This window comes from Sciurus vulgaris (assembly GCF_902686455.1).
Source record: "Sciurus vulgaris genome assembly, chromosome: 11".
Classification (NCBI taxonomy): Eukaryota; Metazoa; Chordata; class Mammalia; order Rodentia; family Sciuridae; genus Sciurus; species Sciurus vulgaris.
Window position 1 is genome coordinate 103,881,761 of NC_136472.1, and position 25,942 is coordinate 103,907,702.

The window sequence follows — 25,942 nt, forward strand, 5'->3', positions numbered from 1 at the left end:
GGGAAGAATTTAAAATAAAGAAGTATAATCACATGATAGATTATTTGCATAGTGGGAAGTTGGAGAGATGTTTGAATTTGTATTCAATGTATATGACTACCGTGCCCCTCTCTTAGTGTTAATGAAGTGTTTTTTTTTTTTTTTTTTTTTAGGCGCCATGAATCCATTAGCTGAAGAATTGTCAAAGCAAGATCTACTTCTTTTAGACATGCTCAAGTTCTTGTGTATGTGTGTAACCGCATCTCAGGCCAATACTGTATCGTTTAGAGCAGCTGATATACGGAGAAAACTGTTAATGCTAATTGATTCTAGCATCCTAGATCCTACTAAATCTCTTCATGTCCACATGGTGAGTCAAGTAGCACAAAGAAATTCTTCATTTCTTTCTGGTGTTGCTGACTAAATACAAATAACCTGACATGTTAAGAATCACATAGTGCCTTTGAAAACTTGAAATGAATCTGAGACTGATTGTAAAATATACTTTTTCCCTTTTTTTTTTTTTTTTTTGGAGATGAAGTTTTTCTATGTTGTCTAGCTGGCCTTGAGCTCCTGAATTCAAACAGCCCTCCTGCCTCCACTTCCTCAATGACTGGAAATATAGACATATGCAATCCCACCCATCTTTTACCTTTTCTTTTATTGTGCTGTGAAAAAAATTTAAATAGATGCTGAAACATTAAAAATTGGTTATTTTGGGTAGATTTAGTTCTATTAGGAATAACTATTGTAAGTTATTGTGGACTAGATCAAGAAATAAATATACCTTGACTATAAAAATATACATAACATTATGTTTGAATTTTTGTTTTGCCTTGGACCTGAGACTATTGATAGATCTCTTCAATTCTAGTTTATTACCAAAGGGTTTGTTTATTTTTCTCTGTCCCAATTTATAGTACCCTTTTATGACAGTAAAGAATCCTGGCTTCTCATACATGTGGTAATTTACTCATCATCAATACATGTAGTAATTTACTCAGTAACCTTATATGGAACTGATTTTCTGACCATGTGGAATATCGCCTTAAACCCAGTTCTTATGAACAGTTGGGTAGAGCCTTTGTCGCAGAGTAGCTACTGATTGGGTCCCCAGGTTATGTCTTCAGTTATGTAAATTTGGCAGACATGCCTGATGAGTTCCTCATTATGGCAAACGTGCAGATTGAGTCCCCGATGGAATTTTGGCCATGTTCCCATCCTTGATGAACATATGCATTGAACCTCTAGCCCAGGCAAACAGGTTTGGTTGTGCCTTGTCGGAGTCCTGTTTTCAGACTCTCTAGTCAAGTCTGTCACCTTGACCAAGGAAAGGGTTGTATGCTTTTCTTGAAGCTTTAATGTTTAAAGTCATTTCAAGATATTCAGTACCATCACATGCAACTCTCATTTAAATATTGAAAAGGACCAGGTATGGTACTGCATACCTGCAATTCCAGCTGCTTGGGAGGCTGAAGCAGGAAGATCCAATTTCAAGACTAACTTGGTCAACTTACAAGACCTTGTCTCAATTTTTTTAAAAAAAGGTCTGGGAATGTAGCTCAGTGGTATAATACTCTTGGGTAATATCCCCAGTGCCACAAGGAAAAAAAAAGAAAGAAAAGAATCATTTAATTTTCATTTTTAATATATGACGAGTGATAAGAAATATTTTTGTATATACAGATGATAAAGAGAAAACAATCTCTTAATATTTCCTAGTGTACATAGGAAATATTTGGCAGCTCTCAAAAAACTGGTTTCCTAGTTATCACTATTAATCCTTTTTTTTTTTTTTCGTTACTGGGGATTTAACCCAGGGGTGCTTTGCAACTGAGCTACAATCTAGTTTTTAGTATTTTTTATTTTGAGACAGTCTCACTAAGTTACTTAGGGCCTAAGTTACTGGGGCTGGCCTCAACTTGAGATACTTCTCTCTCAGTATCCTGAGTAACTGGGTGTACATGTGTGTGCCTCTGAGCTTGGTTTTCTCACTATCATTGCATCATACCATGTTCCCCCTTACATGATTGCCATATAGGAAGGTAGATCAGGATACTTTGACTTTTTTCCTGCACATGATTATGGTTATTTCTGCTTTCCAAAATTTATTAATTGATTAGTTTTTAGCCGTTTTACTCTCATTATTTTGGGAGTGTAGAGACATCATATAGTTTCAGATTCTTGCTTTATCTCTTAATTGCAACAGTGATAATAATGATTAATTATTGAATGGTTATTTTCTGTAATCCTCACAGTTATGTGGCCAGATAAGTGACCTGTCTCCATTTTATAGGTGAGGGTTCAAAGACCCCAGGATATAAGGCCAGGTTTTTATAATGTACAACTTAACGTTATTGTGCTGGCATTTATGTTTTTAGTTTTTTATTTTCAGTTGTACAGATTAATTGGATTTACTGTGTCAATTCCATACATGCGTACATTGTGAATTTGAATCCAGTTGTATGATATGAAAGACCTTTTTTTATATGCCCTTTTAAAAATATTTGCAGCTTTGTGTGTATGTGTACATGTGCATGTGAATTTATATTTAAATTGGATGTATGTGTGCATATTTATGCTTTTTAAAATAAAAGATGATAAAAAAGCTGGTTTATTTCCCCCTATATCATTTTAGTACCTAGTACTTTTAAAGGAACTTCCTGGAGAAGAACATCCTTTGTCAATGGAAGATGTTGTTGATCTTCTGAAGCCACTATCGTAAGAAATTAAAACCACATTACGTCCACCTTAAATTTATCAACTGATTTATCAGCTGATGGGTTCTACTAAGCTTGTAAAACTTAATTCTTTTTTCTTTCACAGCAATGTGTGTTCTTTGCATCGTCGTGACCAAGATGTTTGTAAAACAATTTTAAACCATGTCCTTCCTATAGTGACAAACCTCGGTCAAGGCAATATGGACAGTGAGCATACAAGGGATGCTCAAGGACAGTTCCTTACAGTGATTGGAGCATTTTGGTAGGTATAATCTGTTTGGTAGATTTGTTAATTTTCTTTTGCTTCCTCTGGATACAGATTCAAACTTTGCATTCCACATTAGTGTTTTCTTCTGATTCTCTGTGTGATTATGTGCATCTTTTAACAATAAAATAATGTAATTTATGTTTACCCTTATTTGCTTGAAGAACTTAATTTTTTCTTCATAGAACTTGACTTTCCAACTATTGAGTGTATTTCTCTGCTCATTTGGAGTCATTTAAAATCTGACATGTTTGGTGAATTAAAAAAATTCAGTAAGTTTAAATGAATTGTTCATTGTCCCAGAATGTACCAATTGGCCTTGTTGCTGGTATTTCATGCATATTGTAATGGTGTGAAATAACACTATGATGCTTATAGAAGAGCACATATATATAACTTAGCACCCTCACCCTCAGACTATTTGATAAGGACTTCCTAATTATTGTAGAATGTGGTTTTGAAATCTCTGATATAAGAACCCAAAATGACATTTTTAAAAATGTCCTTTCATTAGTAAGTTTTTAATGTGGTAACTCAACTATGATAGCTCCAAATAGAGGCATAATTGTATAAGACAAACAATATACATTGAAATGAATTCATTTTCAAACTGATTTCTTTTAGCTGGAATTTTGGGGAAGGCAAATACTTTGGCATGTTCCGTAAATGATAATTAAGTAGCACAGAAAGAAATTTTGGAAGTAACCTATAATAACCTTAATATCTAGTGATTTTTGTGACTGCTTTTATTGGAATGATTATTTGACATGGAAAATTTTTACTTGATTTTAGGCATCTAACAAAAGAAAAGAAGTGCATATTCTCTGTAAGGATGGCACTTGTGAAGTGCCTTAAAACTCTGCTCGAGGTGAGTTATTTCATATGATTAAGATCATCATTAAAATTTTAAGTCAGACTTCAATTCTGTTAGTGATTTTTCTTTTTAAAGTTTCATATTTAACCTCAGTTTCTCTTTTCCCATTTGACTAGGCTGATCCTTATTCAAAATGGGCTATTCTTAATGTAATGGGAAAAGACTTCCCTGTAAATGAAGTATTTCCACAATTTCTTGCTGATGATCATCACCAAGTTCGCATGTTGGCCGCAGAGTCAATTAATAGGTAATGGTTAGATTTTCCTGAAATGTTTTGAACGCTGTAGATAGCAGTGCAATTTCTGGCACAGTCACAACTACTAGTTGTGATATTAACAGCAAGTAACAGCTATGCGTGGTGGCACACGCCTGTAATCCCAGTGACTCGGGAGGCCGAGACAGGAAGATCTCAGATTTAAAGCCAGCCTCAGCAATAGTGAGGTGCTAAGCAACTGAGACCCCATCTCTAAATAAAATAAATACAAAATAGGGCTGGGATGTGTTTTAGTGGTTGAGGGCTCCTGAGTTCAGTCCCCAGTATCCCTCCCCACCCAAAAAAATATATATATTTGTTTATTTATAAATGAAATTTAAAATATATATATATATTAATATACTGTATGCCTAGCATTTATATTTTCTCTTAAATGCTGTAGAGAAAATACTGACAGTTCGATCACTTCGATGCTATTATTTTCTCTAATTTAAAAATGAAAACTCTGGCTCAGAGAAGTAAAGTAGCTTGCTAACATAGATAAGCCATTGATTTGTGTTAAGTGTACACTACCACTTATGAGAAGTGTAGAAAGTCTGTATGTTACCAAGATTTTATGTGAATTTATAAAATGATAGCATATTTCACATGGTTCTAATCACAGTTATACTTTTGTGGGGGTGTACATATGGTTTGGCACTGGAATTATTCTGTTGCAGGGATCTGTTATGTTTCGTTATGGGGCACAACTTAAGAAAAATGGATCACCACTGAGAAGTCCAAATTTGAGAATCTTTATTAAGCCGGCCAGCTGACTGTCTCACACAATGCCCCAAAAAATGGCTATTGGGAGAACAGCCATGACCACAGGGTTGTAGGGATTCTTATACCAAAAATCACATTAATCATAAGTGTCTGTTGCTATGATTCGAAATTACACATTAACATCATGAAATCATCAACAGAGGGGGAAGTGGGTCAAAATGACCCTTACCTAGGTACAAACTAAAGAATGGTTACTAACATCCACACAATCACTGTTCACATGGTACATTGTTTAGGAGCAATAGGAATCAAAAGAGAGCAATTCTTTACTACATAGGAGTTGCCATTGTATATTATTAAACATGTCACACCAAGTAACTGATGATGGGCACAGAAGCGGGGTGTTCCCATGGGAGAAGCTTATTTCCTACATAACATGGAGTCTCAGAGCAAAATGGAGTTTGTTTAGTCATTTCCCTTATAGTCTGGCCTATGACATTCTCATGGAGTCAGATCTGTCAGCCCATTAGTTTGAGTACTTGAATAAACAAATATTAATTTCCTAAGCACTGCATGTGATTTTAAAACTCTAAATTGCAACATACCTATAAATCCCCGCAAGCTGCACTCCGTATAAAGAAAGCACTTTCCTGCTTTATTTTTCTCTATAACATATGTCAACACTTGAAGTAATATTTTAATACATTTCCCTATTCTACTAGAATATAAACTCCTTGAAGGCATTGGTTTTTGTCTGTTCTGTTCATTGCTGTACCTTTAGCATGTAAAACAATATCTGGCATGTTGTAAGTATTTGGTAACTATTGGTAAAATAAGTGAAATTATTTGAAAAAGAAATGACATGCTACTTTAGTTAAATCAAGCCAAAGTCATTTGAGTTATTTAACTATTCAGAAGTGACCAATAATTGAAGATTACCCTAAGGACATTGCCATAGCAATCACATAAGTCTTAAAAGTAAGGTATCCAGGATCTGAATGTGCTGACAATACTGTTTCCATCAACCAGATTTTGTGTCTAATTCCTCAGTTTTGGACTCTTTAGTAAGACAGTAGAGTATTATAAGGATTGCTAGTGAATGTGTATAGTAGTTAAAATCCTTACTGAATTTTTGGGTAAAAATAGAAAACTTTATGTATTGAAGTTAAAGGTCTGGAGTTACATAGAAGCATAAGTTAAATGTAATGTAGCAGTATAGTGGTGGCATAGAAAACAAAAATCTCTTAAGATTAAAAAGTAGAAATTCAATAATGATATGAAAGAAATATTTGTTGATTTTGAGTTTTTCACTTGTTAGATATTTAATGTTGGGCTCTTTTGAGAGAGGATAGAGAAACTAGAGGAATCAAAAATAACAAAAATTACTAAAATGTGTAAAGGACAAAATTGATTAAAAAGTTGTCGTAAGGGCTGGGATTGTGGCTCAGTGGTAGTGTGTTCGCCTAGCACTCTCGAGGCCTTGGGTTCAGTCCCCAGAACCACATTAAAAAAAAAATAAATAAATAAATGTGTCCACCTACAACTAAAAAAATATTAAAAAAAAAAAAAGTTGTCGTAAACATGTGGATGTTTGCTTAAGGCACTAATCAACTTTTCTCCATCATACAAAGTGAAATTTAAATGAATCATCAAGGCATTAGGTTACCCACTTTCAGGATCATTAAACATTAGAGTAGGTTGACAAGGAGTCTGTAGACTCTTCTGATGTTTGACAAGAGAACAGTTATCTTCTCTGGCAGTTTGAGTTCAGTGTTGTTCAAATTTGGGCAGTAGTTAAAAGATATTTTGGTACCTTCTTCACTTATAAGGAGACAAGGGATTATGTATTAGGGTTTTAATACTAAGCAGATGATGGAACCTGTCAAAATGAACTAAATTTAACCTTTTTTTTTTTTTTTTTTTTGGTATCCAGAATTGAACCTAGGAGTACTTAACCACTGAGCAACGTGCCCAGCCCTTTTTATATTTTATTTAGAGACAGGGTCTCACTGAGTTGCTTGGGGCCTTACTAAGTTGTTGAGGCTAGCTTTGAACTCTAGATCCCCCTGGTTCCTCAGATTTAATCTTAAAGAAAGTACTAGTATGTATATATTACAGAGTGGTTTGTTTTTATTTTATAATATGCTTTGAAAAGTAGGGTTTGAAATTTTAAGAATTGTTTCAGTTTTGCTTTTTTTTTTTTAAGATTATTTCAGGATATGAAGGGAGGAGATTGTTCCAGGTTATTGAAAGCACTTCCATTCAAGATTCAGCAAACAGCTTTTGAAAATGCATATTTAAAAGCTCAAGAAGGACTGAGAGAAGTGGTAATTTTAGTAATATGTTTACTTTTATCATGTGCTTTCTATAAATATCCTATATATTCCTTTCAAAAGCTTGACACAAGACAGTTTATGTCCAGTCATTTACAATGTAAAGCTCATCTAAGACTACTGTGATTTGAATGAAATTACTTTATTTATAGGTCATACTGGATCAAATAATTATTATTTCTTTTGTAAGCTGAAGCTTATCTTTAGGGTGTTTGTGGGGAAAAACAAAATTTAACTTAATGGGAGTTTAAGTGACTTTCTTTTTTTTCTATTTAAGAAATTCTTTTGTATAAGATCTGGTTTAGAACCAATTAAGAGACTATGTGACCATAAAGGTAGAAAGATTCTAACACAAAATCAAAATTAGCTTGTTTTTTAGTGAAATGTTTGATTTTCACATTTCTCTGTAGAATATTTTTTTTTTTTTTTTTTTTTAGATGTTGATGGAAGTTTATTTTATTCATTTATTTGTATGTGGTGCTGAGAATCAAACCTAGTGCCTCACACATGCTAGGCAAGTGTTCTGCCACTGAGCCACAACCCCAGCCCCAAATATTTTTTCTTAAAATGGTAAAAATTAATGATCATATTTATTTATTTTTGCCCTGATTTGTTTCTGAAAATGACTTGAGCTGGTTAATTAAATGACTGTCAAATTTGTGATAATAGGAAACTGAAATGGACATTTGAATCAAACAATATGAATTGAGAAAAGAATTTCAGTAGATTGGAAACATGAGTGTAAATAGTGTAAAATTAAATAGAGATAACATACTGTACATTTTAAATTAGTTCATCATCAGGAAAATATTGATCTGATAGTTCATTTATAAGAAGACCTGAACTAGAAGTATAACTCAGTGGTAGAATGCTTGCCTGTCATGTGCGAGACCCCCAGTTTGATTCCCCAGCAAACTAGGTTTTAGAAAAAAAAAAAAAACTAGAATTTTTTAAATTGGCACATACTAATTATACAAAATAGTGGTTTAATTTTGGCATATTTGCACATGTATGTATATAACATTAATTTCACTTCCCAGTATTTTCCCTGCCCACCCCCATTTTCTTCCTCTACGTTAATAGACCTAAGAAGTTTTACATCTGAAGATCACAATATGAATCAGCATTGTGATAGATATTTTTAAAAAACCCAAATTCTCTTATACTTTATTAATAAAAGCATATTGTCTTGAACATAGTTTATGAAAGAACTTAGATCTGTGCTTTTGAAAGGAATGCTAAAATTTTGAGTTTTGTTCTGACTGAAAATAATTTTTTTTTTTTTTCCCAAATCCTGGCTCCTTGTGCATGCTAGATGGGCAAGCACTCTACTACTGAGGTACCTGCAACCCTAAAAAGAGATTTTTAACAAGGATTTTAGGGAGTATATAGATTTGTGTCTTACAAGGAATAAATGGAAGAATGAATTTAGTGGAAAGTTCATAGCTATTCTTAAATATATCAGTGATTGCTATTTAGTAGAGGAATTAGATTCTTAGTTTCTCTTATGTCAAAAACAGAACTAAGATCAGCAGATTTTCTAAATATGAAGAGAAATTTGTATCAGATATAACCAGTAAAAAAAAAAAAAAAAGAGAAGCCTGTTAAGATTTTTAAAGTAATTGATAATTAAATTAAAAGCATAGATCATTCCATCTAGTTGCATGATTTTATTGTTCCCTTTGATAATATAGATGGCAGTATTTTTAAAAGTACAAAGTGCTATATATTAAGGTATTAGAAAAATAAAAATCAACCTAGGAGTTAAACTTGGTAGTTGAAAAGAAGCTTCTAATGACTCTCACCTTCTTTTTGCCATTTTAAAAAAATTACTTTATACCTCCATAAAGTTTTTTTCTTTTGCTGATTCTTTCCATAGGAGCTTAGGAAGAAATAACAGAATGAATCAAACAACATTGCCCTATGTAAATTTATGATTTTTAATTAAAAAATGGAAAAAAAAAAAAAAAAAGAGCTTAGGAAGAACAGTCTTCCTTACTGTGGAGAACATATTTTCTCAAATCTCTGCTGTCACCCTATCACTACAGAACTTAAAATTCACAAGCTACTTAGATGTTGTCATGGAGTACTTTGCTTTTAGCTTGATTGATTCATTTTTAATGTTTAAATATTTATAATAGTGTCTTTATGATTCTTTGGCAGTCCCATAGTGCTGAGAACCCTGAACTTTTGGATGAGATTTATAATAGAAAATCTGTTTTACTGATGATGATAGCTGTGGTTTTATACTGTAGCCCTGTCTGTGAAAAACAGGCTTTGTTTGCCCTTTGCAAATCTGTGAAAGAGAATGGATTAGAACCTCACCTTGTGAAAAAGGTATGTATGTCTGGATATTTTTATTGTACTCTTCTTTGGATAATTTTTTTGTTACTTTCTGTGGTGCTAGGGATCAAACCTATGATCTTACATGTTGGGCATGTGCTCTACCATTGAGCTGCATTCCCATCCCCTCAGATAACCTTAAATTAAAAAAGCTAAAACTAGATTTTTAGTTTTTTATTTTATTTTTTAAAAATATTTTTAGTTGTGGATGGACACAATACCTTTATTTTGTTTAGTAGTTTTTTTATATGGTGCTGGGGATCAAACCCAGTGCTTCACGCATACTAGCAAGAGCTGTACCATGGAGCCACAACCCCAGCCCAAAACTGGATTTTTAAAGTGGCACTTTTAATTAAAGGTTGGAAACAATTTTATTTTTTCGGTTGGGAATATTAGAAAGCAGTTTACTAACTTTTAAAATGGTATATTCATTTGTATGCAGTGTGATTTCTTACACTTCTGAATCAGAAAGGGTCACTGCAAGACTAGGGCCTCTGAGGTAGCATTTATTGAGGGAAATACATGGAGACAAGAGCAGTATCCATTGTTTTTTCCTGGTAGATTCTGGGGTAACACATTAGGATCTAACAAGGCCAGAACACTGGGGTTTTAGGTTACAAGATTAGGAAAAGAGGACTGGGTCCAAACCTTGTAGTCATATCAGCTCAGTGTTAAAGAATGTGGCTCCCCTCCCTGTTCCACTACCTCAGAATGTTTTGGCAGTTCTCATCCTTCCTGTTGGAGATTTTTTATTTGATGAATATGGACTGATATACAATTTCTCATTCTATCACCATGATTTCCATGGAGTTTTATGGTAGACTCTCCTATAGGTAATTAATCTTGGATGAGTTAACCTTTTACCTCTCAGTATTAAGTTCTTTTTTTAAGTATTCCATTATGCTTTACAGTTATTATAAGTGGTATATAATGTTTAGATTTTTGAAAATTTGGGTTTAAGACTGAGAATAATTTTACCTTACAACTTCCTTTGATATATAGTCAGATGTTGGAAACTAATATTTTTATATTTTTATTTATTTAACATTTATTAAGGGTTTGCTGTGTGCCAGATACTATGGCAATTGTATTAAATACATTTTATTTTTTAGTATCCCTCTCATTGACAAGGAAATAAAGATACAGAGAAATTGAATGCATGAGTCAGAATACTATAAATATTGTTAACAAAGATTTAAATGATTTATTTTCATTTTCTAAAAGGATCTTTTTTTTTTTTCTTTTTGTGTTTGTATAGGTTTTGGAGAAAATTTCTGAAACTTTTGGATATAGAAATTTAGAAGACTTCATGGCTTCTCATTTAGATTACCTGGTTTGGGAATGGCTAAATCTTCAAGATACCAAATACAGCTTATCTTCTTTTCCTTTCATTTTATTAAACTACTCAATGTTGAAGATTTCTATAGGTAGGTTGATGCATGGCATATAAGAATTATGTTTAAAATGAAGTAACAGGGTTTGGCAGTTCCCCCATCCTCCACTTCCTATAGATCCGTAGACATGTGTATGAGGTTGCATAATTGAAAATTGAGTGAGTTTATTTGCAAAAGTACTGAAGGCTGTCCCTGGATTTAGAATCTAGTTCTATCTGTGTCAGTAGCGGTGTAACTTTGAGCAAGCTGTGTAAATACCCTCTGCACATTGTTTTTGGTTTTGTTTTTTTTTTTTTAATCTTTAAAGAAGTTACAGAAAGAAACCTTAGAAGTCCTTTTCAACTTTTTACTTGTTAATATTGCATTTGGGAAAAAGATCAAAGATAAATTATTAGTGACTGATTATTTCAGCCTTGATTTCTTTTCTGTTGCTTGACAATAGAGTATTTAATTATCATATCTATTAGATTTAGAAGTTTAATGTGAAAGAATTCATTTTGCTACTTCTGGCTCTAAAACAGAAAATTTTGAAAATGAAGTTTGAAAAAACTGAAAAATAATATTTAGGTATCAGGGTTATGGAACAGCATCTCTTATCTATTTGTTGAACATGCTCTGTGCTAGGGATTTTGTGAGGTCCCTAATAGAGCTTTTTGAATGTAGACGTTGCCTTTAAGAAGGATCTTCAGACAGTACTAAATTTAGTGGCCCTTTCATTTCTTTTGGCAATAACAGTATTTTACATTTGTTCTTTAAATTTATAAATTGCTTTCACATATCATTTTTATAAATTTATATTAAGTTGATTATATATAAGAAATATATATATAAAGTCCCACTTTTTTAATCACAGTTTTAGGGTGGTAATAGGCTAAGCTATTTTTTTTTATATGATTTTATAATTTACTTAACTTTATTTCTCCTTTTATAAAATTAAAGTAGGAATGCTTAATGATCTAAAGTCATGCCTAATGCTGCATGTATTAAAAACACTTTATTATTTCAAGGACTGTGTTGTAAATTTTACTTTGAAAAGATATATAACCTATATTTAAAATTTTATGTTTTTAGATCTTGTTATAAGATTTTGATTCCACATCTGGTAATTAGAAGTCATTTTGATGAGGTTAAGTCCATTGCTAATCAGATTCAAGAGGATTGGAAAAGTCTTCTAATAGACTGCTTCCCAAAGATTCTTGTAAATATTCTTCCTTATTTTGCCTGTGATGATGTAGGAGACAGTAGAATGGCACAGCAAAGAGAGAATGCTACCATAGTCTATAATATGCTTAAAGGTGAAAACCTATTGGGAAAACAGGTATGTCTTCAAGTTTTACCTACCTTTTTTCCTTAAATGATCTCAGATGGAAACTTTAAAATTTAAGGCTATTTACTTATTCATTATTTATACAGTTAAATTTAGCTTATCATCACTATTTAGCTGACTCAGGAATTTTTTGTTTTGTTGTTTGGTGTTCTCTCCATTTGATTAGACTTTAAATAAGTTAAAAATGTTTTTAATCAGAAATAACTAGAAAAAGAAAACCAGATTTTTAATAAGAAAAAATTATTTGATTGCTTTTGCCTTTCAAAAACTTAATTGAGAGTAATGCATGTTGATAAATTCAAGTAATCTTGAACAGTGTATAGAAAATCTTGAGTCCATCTTCAGTCTAAAGTTTATTTACTTTTAAAGGAAAAGTACCATCCCAAGTTTCATATTCTGCTTTTTATTTTTTCCTGACACTTTTACCTTCTAACATACTATATTCTTTTTTGAGTGGGGGGTTATTGGGAATTGAACTCAGGGGCACTCAACCACTGACCACATCCCCAGCCCTATTTTGTATTTTATTTAGAGACAGGGTCTCACTGAGCTGCTTAGTGCCTCACTTTTGCTGAGGTTAGCATTGAACTTGCGATCCTCCTTTCTCAGCCTCCCAAGCCGCTAAAATTACGGGCATGTGCCACCGTGCCCAGCAATACTTTTGAATATGTTCATTGTTGATTTTCAGTCTTCTCCACTGTAATGTAAACACTATGATGGTAGCATTTGTCTTTTTTTTTTTTTTTTTTTTTATCTGATGGTAAGCAAAAGAGAATTGGAACAGAATACCAGCACTTCAGAGGTTATGTAATTTGGGAAAGATACATGTAATTTGGGAGAAATACTCTGCCTCTATCCCCTTCTGCTCAGTCTTCCAGCTTATACTTCTGAGTATCCCTAGTTCTACTTTTTTTTTAAATGTAGTCAAACCAGAGTAGGTTTAGGGGGGAAAAGCATTTACCTTAAACCCTGATTGAAAACACCAATGGGAAAAAACCCAAAATTAAAAAACAATTTATTAGCATTCTTGGTTAAAGACATAAGTTAAATTTTTGCTAATCTCAGTTTTTAACATTAAATTAATATATACACTTTAAAATTTTTTGAGGTATGTTATATTAAAACATTAACTTTTTTTAAGGTAAAAAAGGTTTGGTCAGCCCTTATCTTTTCATTCATTAATTTAAGGTGTAACATAACAGACTTACCTTTTGTTTTTTTTGGTACTGGGGCTTGAACCAAGAGGTGCTCTAATATAAAGAAATATTCCCAGTTCTTTTTTTTATTTTTGAGAGTTTCTTGCTAAGTTGCCTGGGATGATCTTGAACTTGGTGATCCTCTTATTTAGCCTTCCAGGTAGCTGGAATTACAGGTGTGTGCCACCATGCCCAGCTTTAGTCTACTATTAATGAAAAGGAATATAGGTAGCAGGTAGCCTCAGAATTTGGAATATCACCTGTGTAGAATTCTGGGGATAAGTCATTTGGGGCACAAAGTTGGCATTATTTCTAGTCCTGGAGAATTCTTCCCAGTAAAGCTCTATGAGTTCCCGTATAAATCAAGAGTAAAATGCAGATTGAGGTGCAGTATACATCAGTAGGGAATTTGGTAGAACTACCAGTCTGAGGAATTTAATGGTATATCCAAAGTCTTAGTCAGTTGAAATAATTCTTCAAAATTACATAATTAAATTAAGAAGGCTTGCTTTGGTAGAATTTCCCTAGTTTTTCTCTTTTCAGATTGGCTGAATAGAAGAAAAAGATAGAGTTAGCTATATGTCTTAATAATGTAAGCCCTTTGTGTTACATTAAAGGTTACAGATACAAAAATATTAAATGTATTTTAATTTTGTGTCCTTGCAGATTGATCATTTATTCATTAGTCACTTACCAGAGATTGTGGTGGAGTTATTGATGTCATTACATGAAACAGCAGATTCTGGTGCCAGCCAGAGCACTGGAACCTGTGACTTTTCAGGGTATGTACATTTTAAACTTAGAGAACTAACCACAACTTCGCAAATTCTTTAGGAACTTTTATTGATTGACAAATTTTTTTTAAAAAATGGTCATCTTCAATCTGAAGTGATTACCTATCAACTTTTATACCATAGTCTCCCCACACTTATTTCTCTTTCTAGTTGAACTGTTTGGTGGCAAATTCAATAAACTTGTTCTTCTCAATCTTTTTGTAATATTTGAGCATTATGCCATCTGTTATGTTTTGAAATTTTTTTATCCATAGGCTTCCTGATTCTTTTCTTATCATTAATAACTTTTTAGAGCACCTTTTCTGTATCATGCTCCTTAAATGTCAGAATCATACTCCTTAGTGCACAGTTTAATTTGGATATGACCCCATTTGGTTGCATTTGAATGTTATTTTCCTGGCCTGACTGGAAGCTACTTTAAAATACCCTTTACTGTGTGGTGGCACCACCTCCCCAGCATCTTGGGAGGCCAAGGCAGGAGAATCACAAATTTAAAGCCTGCCTTAGAAACCTAGTGAAGCTCTAAGCAACTTATTGAGACCCTTTCTCAGAATAAAAATTTAGTGGTTAACCCTGGGTTCAATCCTTAGTACCAAAAAAAGAAAATATCTTTACTTTTTTATATGCTCTACCATGCTAAACATATAAAATAGTAATTGTGTTGGTTAATGTGAAAAATCAAACACCTGATAAAATCAGCTTAGGGGGAAGAGAAGGCTCATGGTTTTTGAGATTTCAGTCTGTTTTGGCCTGGCTCCATTGCTTTTGGCCTAAAGCAAACAGATCATCCTGGTGGAAAGGCATAGCAGAGAAAAACTGCTCAGCTCATGACAGCCAGAAAGCAGAGAGAGGAGTGGGGAAAGGGGGAAATGATGCTAGAGGGGAGAGGAAGGAGGCTAAGGCACATACTTAAGGATCCACTCCTTCAGCTCAGTATACCTCCTTCAGTTTTGTTTTTTTTTTTTTAATTTTAATTAAAAATCATAAATTTACATAGGGCAATGTTGTTTGATTCATTTTGTTATTTTTCCCTTCCCCCCTCCCCTCCCACCCCTCTTTTCCCTCTATACATTCCTTTCTTCCTCATTCTTACCACCCTCCTTATCCCTAACCCTAAACCTAACCCTAACCCTAACACTAACCCCTCCTACCCCCCCCCCATATGTCCTCATCCGCTTATCAGCGAGATCATTCGTCCTTTAGCTTTTTGAGATTGGCTTATCTCACTTAGCATGATATCCTCCAATTTCATCCATTTGCCTGCGAATGCCATAATTTTGTCATTCCTCATGGCGGACTAATATTCCATTGTATATATATGCCACAGTTTCTTTATCCATTCATCAACTGAAGGGCATCTGGGTTGGTTCCACAATCTGGCTATAGTGAATTGAGCAGCTATGAACATTGATGTGGCTGTATCTCTGTAGTATGCTGATTTTAAGTCCTTTGGGTATAGGCCAAGGAGTGGGATAGCTGGGTCAAATGGTGGTTCCATTCCAAGCTTTCTGAGGAATCTCTATACTGCTTTCCAGAGTGGCTGCACTAGTTTGCAACCCCACCAGCAATGTATGAGTGTACCTTTTTCCCCACATCCTCGCCAACACCTATTGTTGCTTATGTTCTTGATAATTGCCATTCTAATTGGGGTGAGATGAAATCTTAGGGTAGTTTTGATTTGCATTTCTCTTATTACTAGAGATGTTGAACATTTTTTCATATATCTGTTGATTGCTTGTACATCTTCTGTGAAGTGTCTGTTCATTTCCTTAGCTCATTTGTTGATTGGATTATTTTTTCTTGGTGTAGAGTTTTTTGAGTTTTTATAGATTCGGGATATTAGCGCTCTATCTGAAGTATGAGTGGCAAAGATATTCTCCCACTCTGTAGGCTCTCTTTTCACATTACTGATAGTTTCCTTTGCTGAGAGAAAGCTTTTTAGTTTGAATCTATCCCAGTTATTGATTCTTGCTTTTATTTCTTGGGCTATGGGAGTCCTGTTAAGGAAGTCTGATCCTAAGCCAACAAGTTGAAGATTTGGTCCTACTTTTTCTTCTATAAGATGCAGGGTCTCTGGTCTGATTCCGAGGTCCTTGATCCATTGTGAGTTGAGTTTTGTGCAGGGTGAGAGATAGGGATTTAATTTCATTCTGTTGCATATGGTTTTCCAGTTTTCCCAGCACCATTTGTTGAAGAGGCTATCTTTTCTCCATTGCCTATTTTTGGCCCCTTTGTCTAGTATGAGAAAATTGTATTTATTTGGGTTTGTGTCCATGTTCTCTATTCTGTACCATTGATCTACCTGTCTATTTTGGTACCAATACCATGCCGTTTTTGTTACTATTGCTTTGTAATAGGGTTGAAGATCTGGTATTGCGATACCCCCTGCTTCGCTCTTTCCACTGAGGATTGCTTTAGCTATTTTGGGTTTCTTATTCTTCCAGACGAATTGCATAATTGCTTGCTCTATTTCTGTAAGGTACATCATTGGGATTTTAATCGGAATTGCATTGAATCTATATAGCACTTTTGGTAGTATGGCCATTTTGACAATATTAATTCTTCCTATCCATGAACATGGGAGATCTTTCCATCTTCTAAGGTTTTCTTTAATTTCTTTCTTTAGTGTTCTGTAGTTCTCATTGTAGAGGTCTTTCACCTCTTTTGTGAGACTGATTCCCAAGTATTTTATTTTTTTTGATGCTATTGTGAATGGGGTAGTTTTCCTAATTTCTCTTTCTGAAGATTCATCACTTATGTATAAAAATGCATTGGATTTATGAGCATTGATCTTGTAACCTGCTACTTTACTGAATTCACTTATGAGTTCTAAGAGTTTTCTGGTGGAATTTCCAGGTTCCTCTAAATATATAATCATGTCATCAGCGAACAGGGATAGTTTGAGTTCCTCTTTTCCAATTCGTATCCCTTTAATTTCTTTGGTTTGTCTAATTGCTCTGGCTAGAGTCTCAAGAACAATGTTGAACGAAATTGAAACAAAAGAAACAATCGGAAAAATTAACAAAATAAATAGTTAGTTCTTTGAAAAAATAAACAAAATTGATGAACCCTTAGCCACGCTAACAAAGAGAAAAAGGGAGAAAACTCAAATTACTAAAATTCGGAATGAACAAGGAAATATCACAACAGACGCTAGTGAAATACAAAACATAATTAGAAGCTATTTTGAAAATCTATACTCCAACAAAACAGAAAACCTCGAAGACATCAACAAGTTTCTAGAGACATGAATTACCTAAACTGAATGAGGAAGACATACACAACTTAAATAAATCAATTTCAAGCAGTGAAATAGAAGAGGTCATCAAAAGCCTACCAACAAAGAAAAGTCCGGGGCCAGGTGGGTTCTCAGCCAAGTTCTACAAAACCTTTAAAGAAGAGCTCATTCCAATACTTCTCAAAGTATTCCATAAAATAGAAGAGGAGGGAACCCTCCCAAACTCATTCTATGAAGCCAATTTCACCCTGATACCTAAACCAGACAGAGATACATCGAGGAAAGAAAACTTCAGACCAATATCCTTAATGAACATCGACGCAAAAATTCTCAACAAAAGTTTAGGAAATCGCATACAAAAATATATTAAAAAGATAGTGCACCACGATCAAGTGGGTTTTATCTCAGGGATGCAAGGTTGGTTCAACATCCGGAAATCAATAAATGTCATTCACCATATCAACAGACTAAAAGTCAAGAATCACATGATTATTTCAATAGATGCAGAAAAAGCATTCGATAAAATACAGCATCCCTTCATGCTCAAAACACTAGAGAAAATTGGGGTAGTGGGATCATTCCTTAACATTGTGAAGGCCATCTACGCTAAGCCCATGGCCAATATCATTCTAAATAGTGAAAAACTGAAAGCATTCCCCCTAAAAACTGGAACAAGGCAGGGATGCCCTCTTTCACCTCCTTCAGTTTTTACCACTTCCCAATAATGCCATCAAATTATTAATAAACTAATGGCATCAGAGCCCTCATGATACAATTATTTCCCAAAAGTCCCATCTCTGAACAGTGTTGCATTGGGGACTAATTCTTCAACCCATGAGCCTTTGGGGAACATTCTGGATCCAAATCATAACAGTAATAATATCAAGCAGAGTACTTTGACATATGTAATTTCATTCTGATTAGCTGCCAATCTATTAGATTGCCTTAGCTTAAAATACCATTGCTTTTATAATACTAGTAGAAGTTTAACTCAAACCTGAAGTGAGGTAATATTAAGGCTCATTTGTGGAGCTGCCAATTAACTATATGAAAGATTAGCAATTGATTTTAAGCAAATAATCTAAGATTAAGTCCCAGGGTGAAATGTATTTAGATATTCTGATATTTATGAACTATGTCATTATTTATTTTGTTAAAAGTATAAAAAAAATAAAAAAATATAAAAAAATTTAATAAAAGTATTGTTTTTTTAATAGAAGAGTAGTTTTAAAATTTGGGGGTTCTGCTGGTCATGATGGCATATGCCTGCAATCCCAGCATCTTGGGAGATTGAGACAGGAAGATCAGGAGTTTAAAGCCAGCCTCAGCAACGTATCCTGTCACTAAATAAAACACAAAAAAACTTAGTATGTGTCTTAGTGGTTAAGTGCCCCTGGGTTCAATCCATGCCCACCCCCCGCCTCCCAAAAAATTAGGGTGTTCCTACCTAAATTTTCATTGGGAAGTTTAATGCTCTATGAACAAAACCTATTTTTTTCTTGATAGTATGAAAATGATGACTGCATTTTTTTCCTATAACTATTTTTTAGGGATTTGGATCCTGCTCCTAATCCACCTTATTTTCCATCACATGTGATTAAAGCAACATTTGCTTATATTAGCAATTGTCATAAAACCAAGTTTAAGAGCATTTTAGAAATTCTTTCCAGAAATCCCGTAAGTATACATTTCTACCCTTGGTGAGAAAATTTCTTTTTCAGTAGAAAATCTATGTAAGTGTATCTTGAAGAAAGGAAAGTAAGCAAATGAAATATTTTTTTTATAACTTGAAAAGAAAAATCATTTGTAAAATTTATAATTGATGTATTTGTTAGCATTAGCTAAAATATGTTACATGTGAGGCTGGAATTTTGTGACACTTAAGGGAACATTTTTTTATCAGAATGAGCTGTAATTTACTCTGAAACCTAAATAAATTGGCAGTAGCTTTCTTCTGTGTTAAGATAGTAATTGTCTTAATGCACTGTTTTGCGTTTACTGTCAACCTAAATTTAAATTGTTATTTTAGGTACTATAATATAAAATATATGTTATAACTGAGTATATGAAATTTAAAGTTTTTAACTGTATGTTTATTTTCTAGGATTCCTTTCAGAAAATTCTTCTAGCCATATGCGAGCAAGCAGCTGAGACAAATAATGTGTATAAAAAGCACAGAGTTCTTAAGATATATCACCTGTTTGTTAGTTTATTACTAAAAGATATAAAAAGTGGCTTAGGAGGAGCTTGGGCCTTTGTTCTTCGAGATGTTATTTATACTTTGATTCACTATGTCAACAAAAGGTAAATAATATATTCACCAATATATAAGCAGTTTGTCTATCTTGTTCTTTTAATTGAAAGTTCATATGCTTCTAAGAGGTAGGTGCCAGAGTATGGTTTTCTAAATATTGCTTTTTTTATATGTATATTACAGCTACCTGTTTGTTTTGTTTTGTTTTTGTAGTGCTGGGGATTGAATCCAGGGCCTTGTGCATGTGAGGCAAGCATTCTACCAACTGAGCTATATCCCCAGCCCCAATTTTTAAATTAATTCATTAAAATTATACATATTTATGGGGTACACCATGTTTTGATACATATATACATTGTGTAATGTTGAAATCAGTAAGTATATCCAGCTGGGTGTGGTGATGCATGCCTGTAATCCCAGTGGCTCAGTAGACTGAGGCAGGAGGATCTCTTATTCAAAGCCAGCCTCACCAAAACCAAGGCACTGAGCAACTCAGTGAAACTCTGTTTCTAAATAAAATACAAGATAGGGCTGGGGATGTGGCTCAGTGGTTGAGTGCTCCTGGGTTCAATCCCTGGTACTCCCTCCCCCACAACAAAAAAAAAGAAAGTAAGCATATCCATCTCATATATTTATCATTTTTTTGTAATGAAAACATTCAAAATTCTTCTAGCTTTTAAAAATGTGTAGTATATAATTGTTATCTGTAGTTACCCTATTGTGCAATAGTGCACCAGAACTTCCACTCCTGTCTGACTGTAAGTTAGTATACATTGTTTAGCCTTTCTCCATCCATCCTTGTTCCTGTTCCCTGGGATCCACCATTCTGTTCATGTTCCTGTTCCTGTTCTTGTTCCTGTTCTCTGGGATCCACCATTCAGTTCCCAACTTATGTGAGATCAACTTATTTATAGCCCATGTGTGAGGGAGATCGTGTGGAACTTGTCTTTTCAGAGAACCCATTTTGGGCTTTGTTAGTTCTTTTAAAATATGTTTTTCTTAATTTATCTCCACTCTCATTATCTCCTTTCTTCTGTTAGTTTTGGATTTCATATGCTTCCTTTTTTTGCCATTTCATTAAGAAGTAAAGTCAGGTAATTGAATTGAGATCTTTCTGCTTTTTCAGATGGAAGTGTTTATGGTACAAATTTCCTTGTCAGTGCTACCTTTGCTGTATCTTATTATTTGTTTTTTGGTACCAAGTGTTGAACTCAGGGGCACTTGAAAACTGAGCCACAACCCCAGTCCTATTTTGTATTTTATTTAGAGGCAGCATCTCACTGAGTCGCTTAGCACCTCGCCTCATTTTTGCTAAGACTGGCTTTGAACTCTTGATCCTCCTGCCTCAGCCTCCCAAGCCCCTGGGATTACAGGTGTACACCATACCTGGTCTCATTGTTTGTTTTTTATTTTGGTGGTGCTGCTGATCTAACCCAGGACCTCACCATTGCTAGCCAAGTGCTCTACGACTGAGCTACAGACCTCTAACCTACATCTCATAATTTTTGATATGTTGTATTTTAACTTTCATCCATTTCTAAAGTTAGCACATTTAAGATAGTTATTTTGATCTCTCTCTAGTCCAGTCTCTGAGCTTCTTTAGGAACCATTTCTGTCAATGGTTATTCCTTTGAATGGGCCATACTTCCCTGTTTCTTTGCATGCCTTGTAATTTTGTTGCTGAAAACTGGCCATTTCTATTTGTAGATGATTCAGTGTGGAAATCAGTGTAGAAATCACATTTTCTTCTTTTCCAGATTTCCACTTCTTTATCTTTTTTATTGCTGGATGCTATAGCAGTTCATAACAGTAACCAACTATTTTTGCAGAATGTATTCCTTTATGTGGTTGCTGCAGGCTCTCATTCTTGGTTTGTGTTTTGATAGTGCTCCACAGAGAGTTCCTTGAAAGCTATGAACATTGTGAGTGGCTTGTACATGAGAGGGACAGAATAAAACTTTTCCTAATTGCAGTTGGAAGGGGTTGATACTCCCCTTCAACACTAGCCAACTTGCATTGAGCTGTGGGAGCACCTCCAAGTAAAAGTTTAGGGTCTTCTGTAGTCTTTTCTGAGCAAACGTCTAACCTTGGGCTTGTGTGTGGCCTTCTAAATTCTTCCTAAATTGTGGTTACTTCTGAACTTCCTGGAGAAACTCTCCCCGTTTTATATGTTTCAATAGTAATCTTTTGTTCTATCCAGCTATAGGTTATTAGTTAACTTTACAAAGTTTCAAGCAGTGCCCTCAACTTTTCAATCCTGAGGAAAGTCCCTTAAATGAAACAGCCAAACCCCTTGTATCAATCCTTTAAACAGGTCCCAGTCAGGTTAGAATAGACTTACATAGTAGTTTGCAAATAAGATCTCTTTGCTTCCTGAAGAACCACCATGAATCGATGTAAGCCATTTTCGTGACTGCTGCTGAGCAGGGAAGAGTACTGGAAAGGACAGTTAAAACCATTACAGAGATTTCCTACAGTTTTTTGGTTGCCTTTCTGATTTTGCATATTTTTTTTAAGTTTTATTTTTATTTTTAAATTTTTGATTAGTGCATTGTAGTTACACATAATCATGCATACATGGAATATATTTTGCTCTACCTCAGTTCCCAGTACTTCCTCTTTCTTTCCCTTCCTCATTTCCCGTTCCCTTTCTTCTGCTCTACTGATTTAGCATTTTCTTGATTGCTGTAAACTTTTGACTTTTTAACAGAGTTTAATGTAGTTGATTGTGATAGTTCTGCCTGCTTTTCAATGTTTCTTTTGGGTTCGGAGCTTAATATTGCATTTTCTATGTGTTACTGATGAGCCATTGAAATGTTAGATATGAGAATAACTTTTATGTCAAGCCTTATCAAAATTAGAAATGTTGACTAAAAATGATGTTTGAATGATTCTGTTTCAAAGTACTTTTCTAGAACCTGTTGTTTTTCTTTTTAGGCCTTCATATTTCATGGATGTGTCATTACGCAGCTTCTCCCTTTGTTGTGACCTATTAGGTCAGGTTTGCCAGACAGCAGTGACTTACTGTAAGGATGCTTTAGAAAAGCATCTTCATGTTATTGTTGGTACCCTTATACCCCTTGTGAATGATCAAGTGGAGGTTCAAGAACAGGTAATTTTCCAATTCATCTTCAAAAAGATATTTTGAGATATGTTGATAAATATTATTTTTACTTGGTGTAGTTAGTAATTTTAATGAAAATGTTTTTACAAAAATAGTTGGGAAGACATTATTAATCTTTGTAATCAGTTGCATAGATTGATTACTTAGATTTTGATCTAATAAATTATTGTTTAGCTTTGTTTGTTACACTGAAGTGTAGAAGTAGTCAAAACTGGGATAGTAGTTTACACCATTATGATTTTGTGTGATATATTACTTATATAAAATGTTTCACTAATATGGGGATTTTTATATGTCAGTGTCCACCTTGTACAGTCCCTTACATGTTTGTGGAGTTGTTTGAAAGCACAAAAACTAAAAAAGTTGGTATCTTACAAGTAATTAGAATATTTTATGTGAACTAGGTTAGCAAAGTTTTTATCATTTATTACAATGGATTTTGGTTGTTTTACTCTGAAATATAATTATAGATTTTTCCCTTTTAATTTTTCTTTTTAATTTTTCTTTTTAAATTATGTTTAGGTACTCAACTTGCTGAAGTATTTAGTGATAGATAACAAGGATAATGAAAACCTCTATCTCACAATTAAGCTTTTAGATCCTTTTCCTGACCATGTTGTTTTTAAGGATTTGCGTGTTACTCAGCAGAATATCAAATACAGTAGAGGACCCTTTTCACTTTTGGAGGTAATAAGAGTTCTCTCTTCTTACTATTTGGTATTAGAAAGCATACAGAGTAGTGATTCTTACAAACCTCTAATGTTCTAGTGGTAAAAATTGAAATATTTTAATTGTAAAAAGACATGTGAGATCTAGCCTCTTAAGAAATAAAAAAATGAATCTTAATGCATCTCTTTGCATTGCATTTAAAGTATAGATACCAAAGTTTCCTGGTAAAGAATGAATTGGAATATTTAAGGAATGTCATATAAAATATTCTTGATTTTAACATACACATAAACCTGTGTTTAGGACTGGGGATGTGGCTCAGTGGAAGTGTGCTTACATAGCATGTTCAAGGCCATGGGTTCAGTTCTTAGCACTGAAAATTAAAAAAAAAAAAAAAAAAAAAAAAAAAAAAACAATCTGGTCCATTAATACCTCAAAATTACCTGATCCTTTGAGGGCCAATTTTATGTTTGCATTACAGATGATATTTAGCTTTTTAAAGAGTGTTTCAATTTTTAATCTTGATAAACTTCAAAACTATATATTTTTTCTTACAAATTTTATTATAATTTTAAACTTAGTTTGTTTGATTATATAGCTACATGAAAACATTAACATGTAAAATTACCAGATTCAAGCTTTTCCCTTTGAGTGTGTTGTAACAGTCTTGAAATCTGTGTGTGTGTGTGTGTGTGTGTGTATTTATTTATGAGAATCCATTAGAATCTAAAGATTGTTAGATCTATTAGAATTTAAAGGATTAAAACATTATAGGATTTGAAGTGAAAGAGGAACTTTATTTCTACTTTGGTTTATGAGTCATTGTCTTTAAAAGGCACTTACTAATTTTTTTCTTTAATAATTAAATTTTATTCTACAAACTTATCCAGTAAGCTGTTAAAAGCATGTTACATTGTAACTAATTTTCTCTCTCAGGAAATTAACCATTTTCTCGCAGTAAGTGATTATGATGCACTTCCATTGACAAGGCTTGAAGGATTAAAGGATCTTCGAAGACAACTAGAACAACATAAAGATCAGATGATGGACCTTATGAGAGCATCTCAGGGTACTTATTTTAATGTCATGGGTTATTTCTATCTATTTCTTTTTGAAGAAATCTTTTCTAAATCTTCTTCTTTGATTGCCACAGACATGTTTTAGACCCTCGTCATTTCTCATGTAACTGTAAAACTGGTCCTAACTAATTTTCTTACGGTGAACTATTCTTATTTAATCTGTCCTCTAACAGAAGGATTGGATTTTTTTTGTTGCTTGGTTTGGTATCAGGGATTGAACTGAGGGGCTCTTAGCCACTGAAGCACATCCCCAGCCATTTTTTATTTTTTATTTTGAGACAGAGTCTCACTAAATTACTGAGGCTAGCTTTGAACTTTTGATCCTCTTGCCTCAGCCTCCCAAGCTGCAGAGATTATAGGAGTGTCCAGCTCTGAATGATTTCTTTAACCCAAATATGATCATATTATTCTACTACTTTAGAAACTTTAACAACTTCCTTCTGCCCAAAAGAAAAGTTTTATATATTTAGAGCCAAGACTACAGGGTAACATATCTCATATCGCCTTGTGCTTAAACCTACTTCAGTGAAAGAAGTGTGCCTCATTTTAAACCTTTAAGCTGTGTGTTGTATGTATACATATGCTTATACATATTTCTAGCTTTTTTTTTTTCACTTAAGAAAGCATCTATTTTTATATTACTTTGATTTGAGTTTGTTATTACAATATTACACTAAGGAGAAAATTTTCATACTTGGTTATGATTTTCATCTTACTGTGCCCATTAATTTCATATTTCTATTGTATCCTTTTTATTCTTCATACTTTTTTAAACAAATTTTTGTTTTTGACCATTTGAGCTCAAAAAGTCCTTTATTCTGAGATATGTAAAATATGAATAATGTTATATCTTGTTCTGTGTTATTTTACTGGCTAGAGTTGTGTTATGTAATAGGTGTTGGTAGCTCTTTAAATTTAAATGGATTAAAAGGAAAACACAGAATTTAGTTTTTTCATTATATTAACACATTAAGTTTTCACAAGTATATGTAGCTAGTGGGTGTCATTGAACAGCACAGATTGCAGTCATTCCCATCATTGCAGAAAGATCTGTTGGATAGTGCTGGTCTAGACTCTAAATGCTAAATGTTAAAAAACTGAGATTCCCAAGGTTCCTTTTAGCTTTAGTGTTGAATGATCCTTATGTTTCTAATTATTTGTGATTTTGCTAAGTTGATATTGACTTTTCTATATAATTTTTTGATGATGTTTTCTGTCTCTGTCTGCCAAATATTAAATCACTTCCACATAACAGTGTTTCATAAGGAAATTCAAATTCATATACTTTGTATTTTGAGCAGTTCATAATGTAAGACATTTTAAAAACTTTAAAGTTTTGTTAGGTAATTTAATATTGATGCATGTTATAATCAA

At 33.6% G+C, this 25,942-nt stretch overlaps 1 protein-coding gene across 1 annotated transcript in view; it reads left to right on the forward strand.

Annotated features, from left to right (window-relative positions):
• The window catches only part of ATM (ATM serine/threonine kinase), a 143,107-nt gene that overhangs the window by 41,384 nt on the left and 75,781 nt on the right, over window positions 1-25,942 (forward strand). The window contains 16 exon segments of the mRNA XM_079101572.1: window positions 153-349; window positions 2,618-2,700; window positions 2,806-2,961; window positions 3,757-3,832; window positions 3,955-4,085; window positions 7,024-7,144; window positions 9,314-9,487; window positions 10,752-10,896; window positions 10,899-10,920; window positions 11,959-12,205; window positions 14,077-14,192; window positions 18,993-19,119; window positions 19,547-19,746; window positions 22,634-22,808; window positions 23,343-23,507; window positions 24,426-24,558. Of these exon segments, the coding sequence (XP_078957698.1) occupies window positions 153-349; window positions 2,618-2,700; window positions 2,806-2,961; window positions 3,757-3,832; window positions 3,955-4,085; window positions 7,024-7,144; window positions 9,314-9,487; window positions 10,752-10,896; window positions 10,899-10,920; window positions 11,959-12,205; window positions 14,077-14,192; window positions 18,993-19,119; window positions 19,547-19,746; window positions 22,634-22,808; window positions 23,343-23,507; window positions 24,426-24,558 (2,268 nt within the window).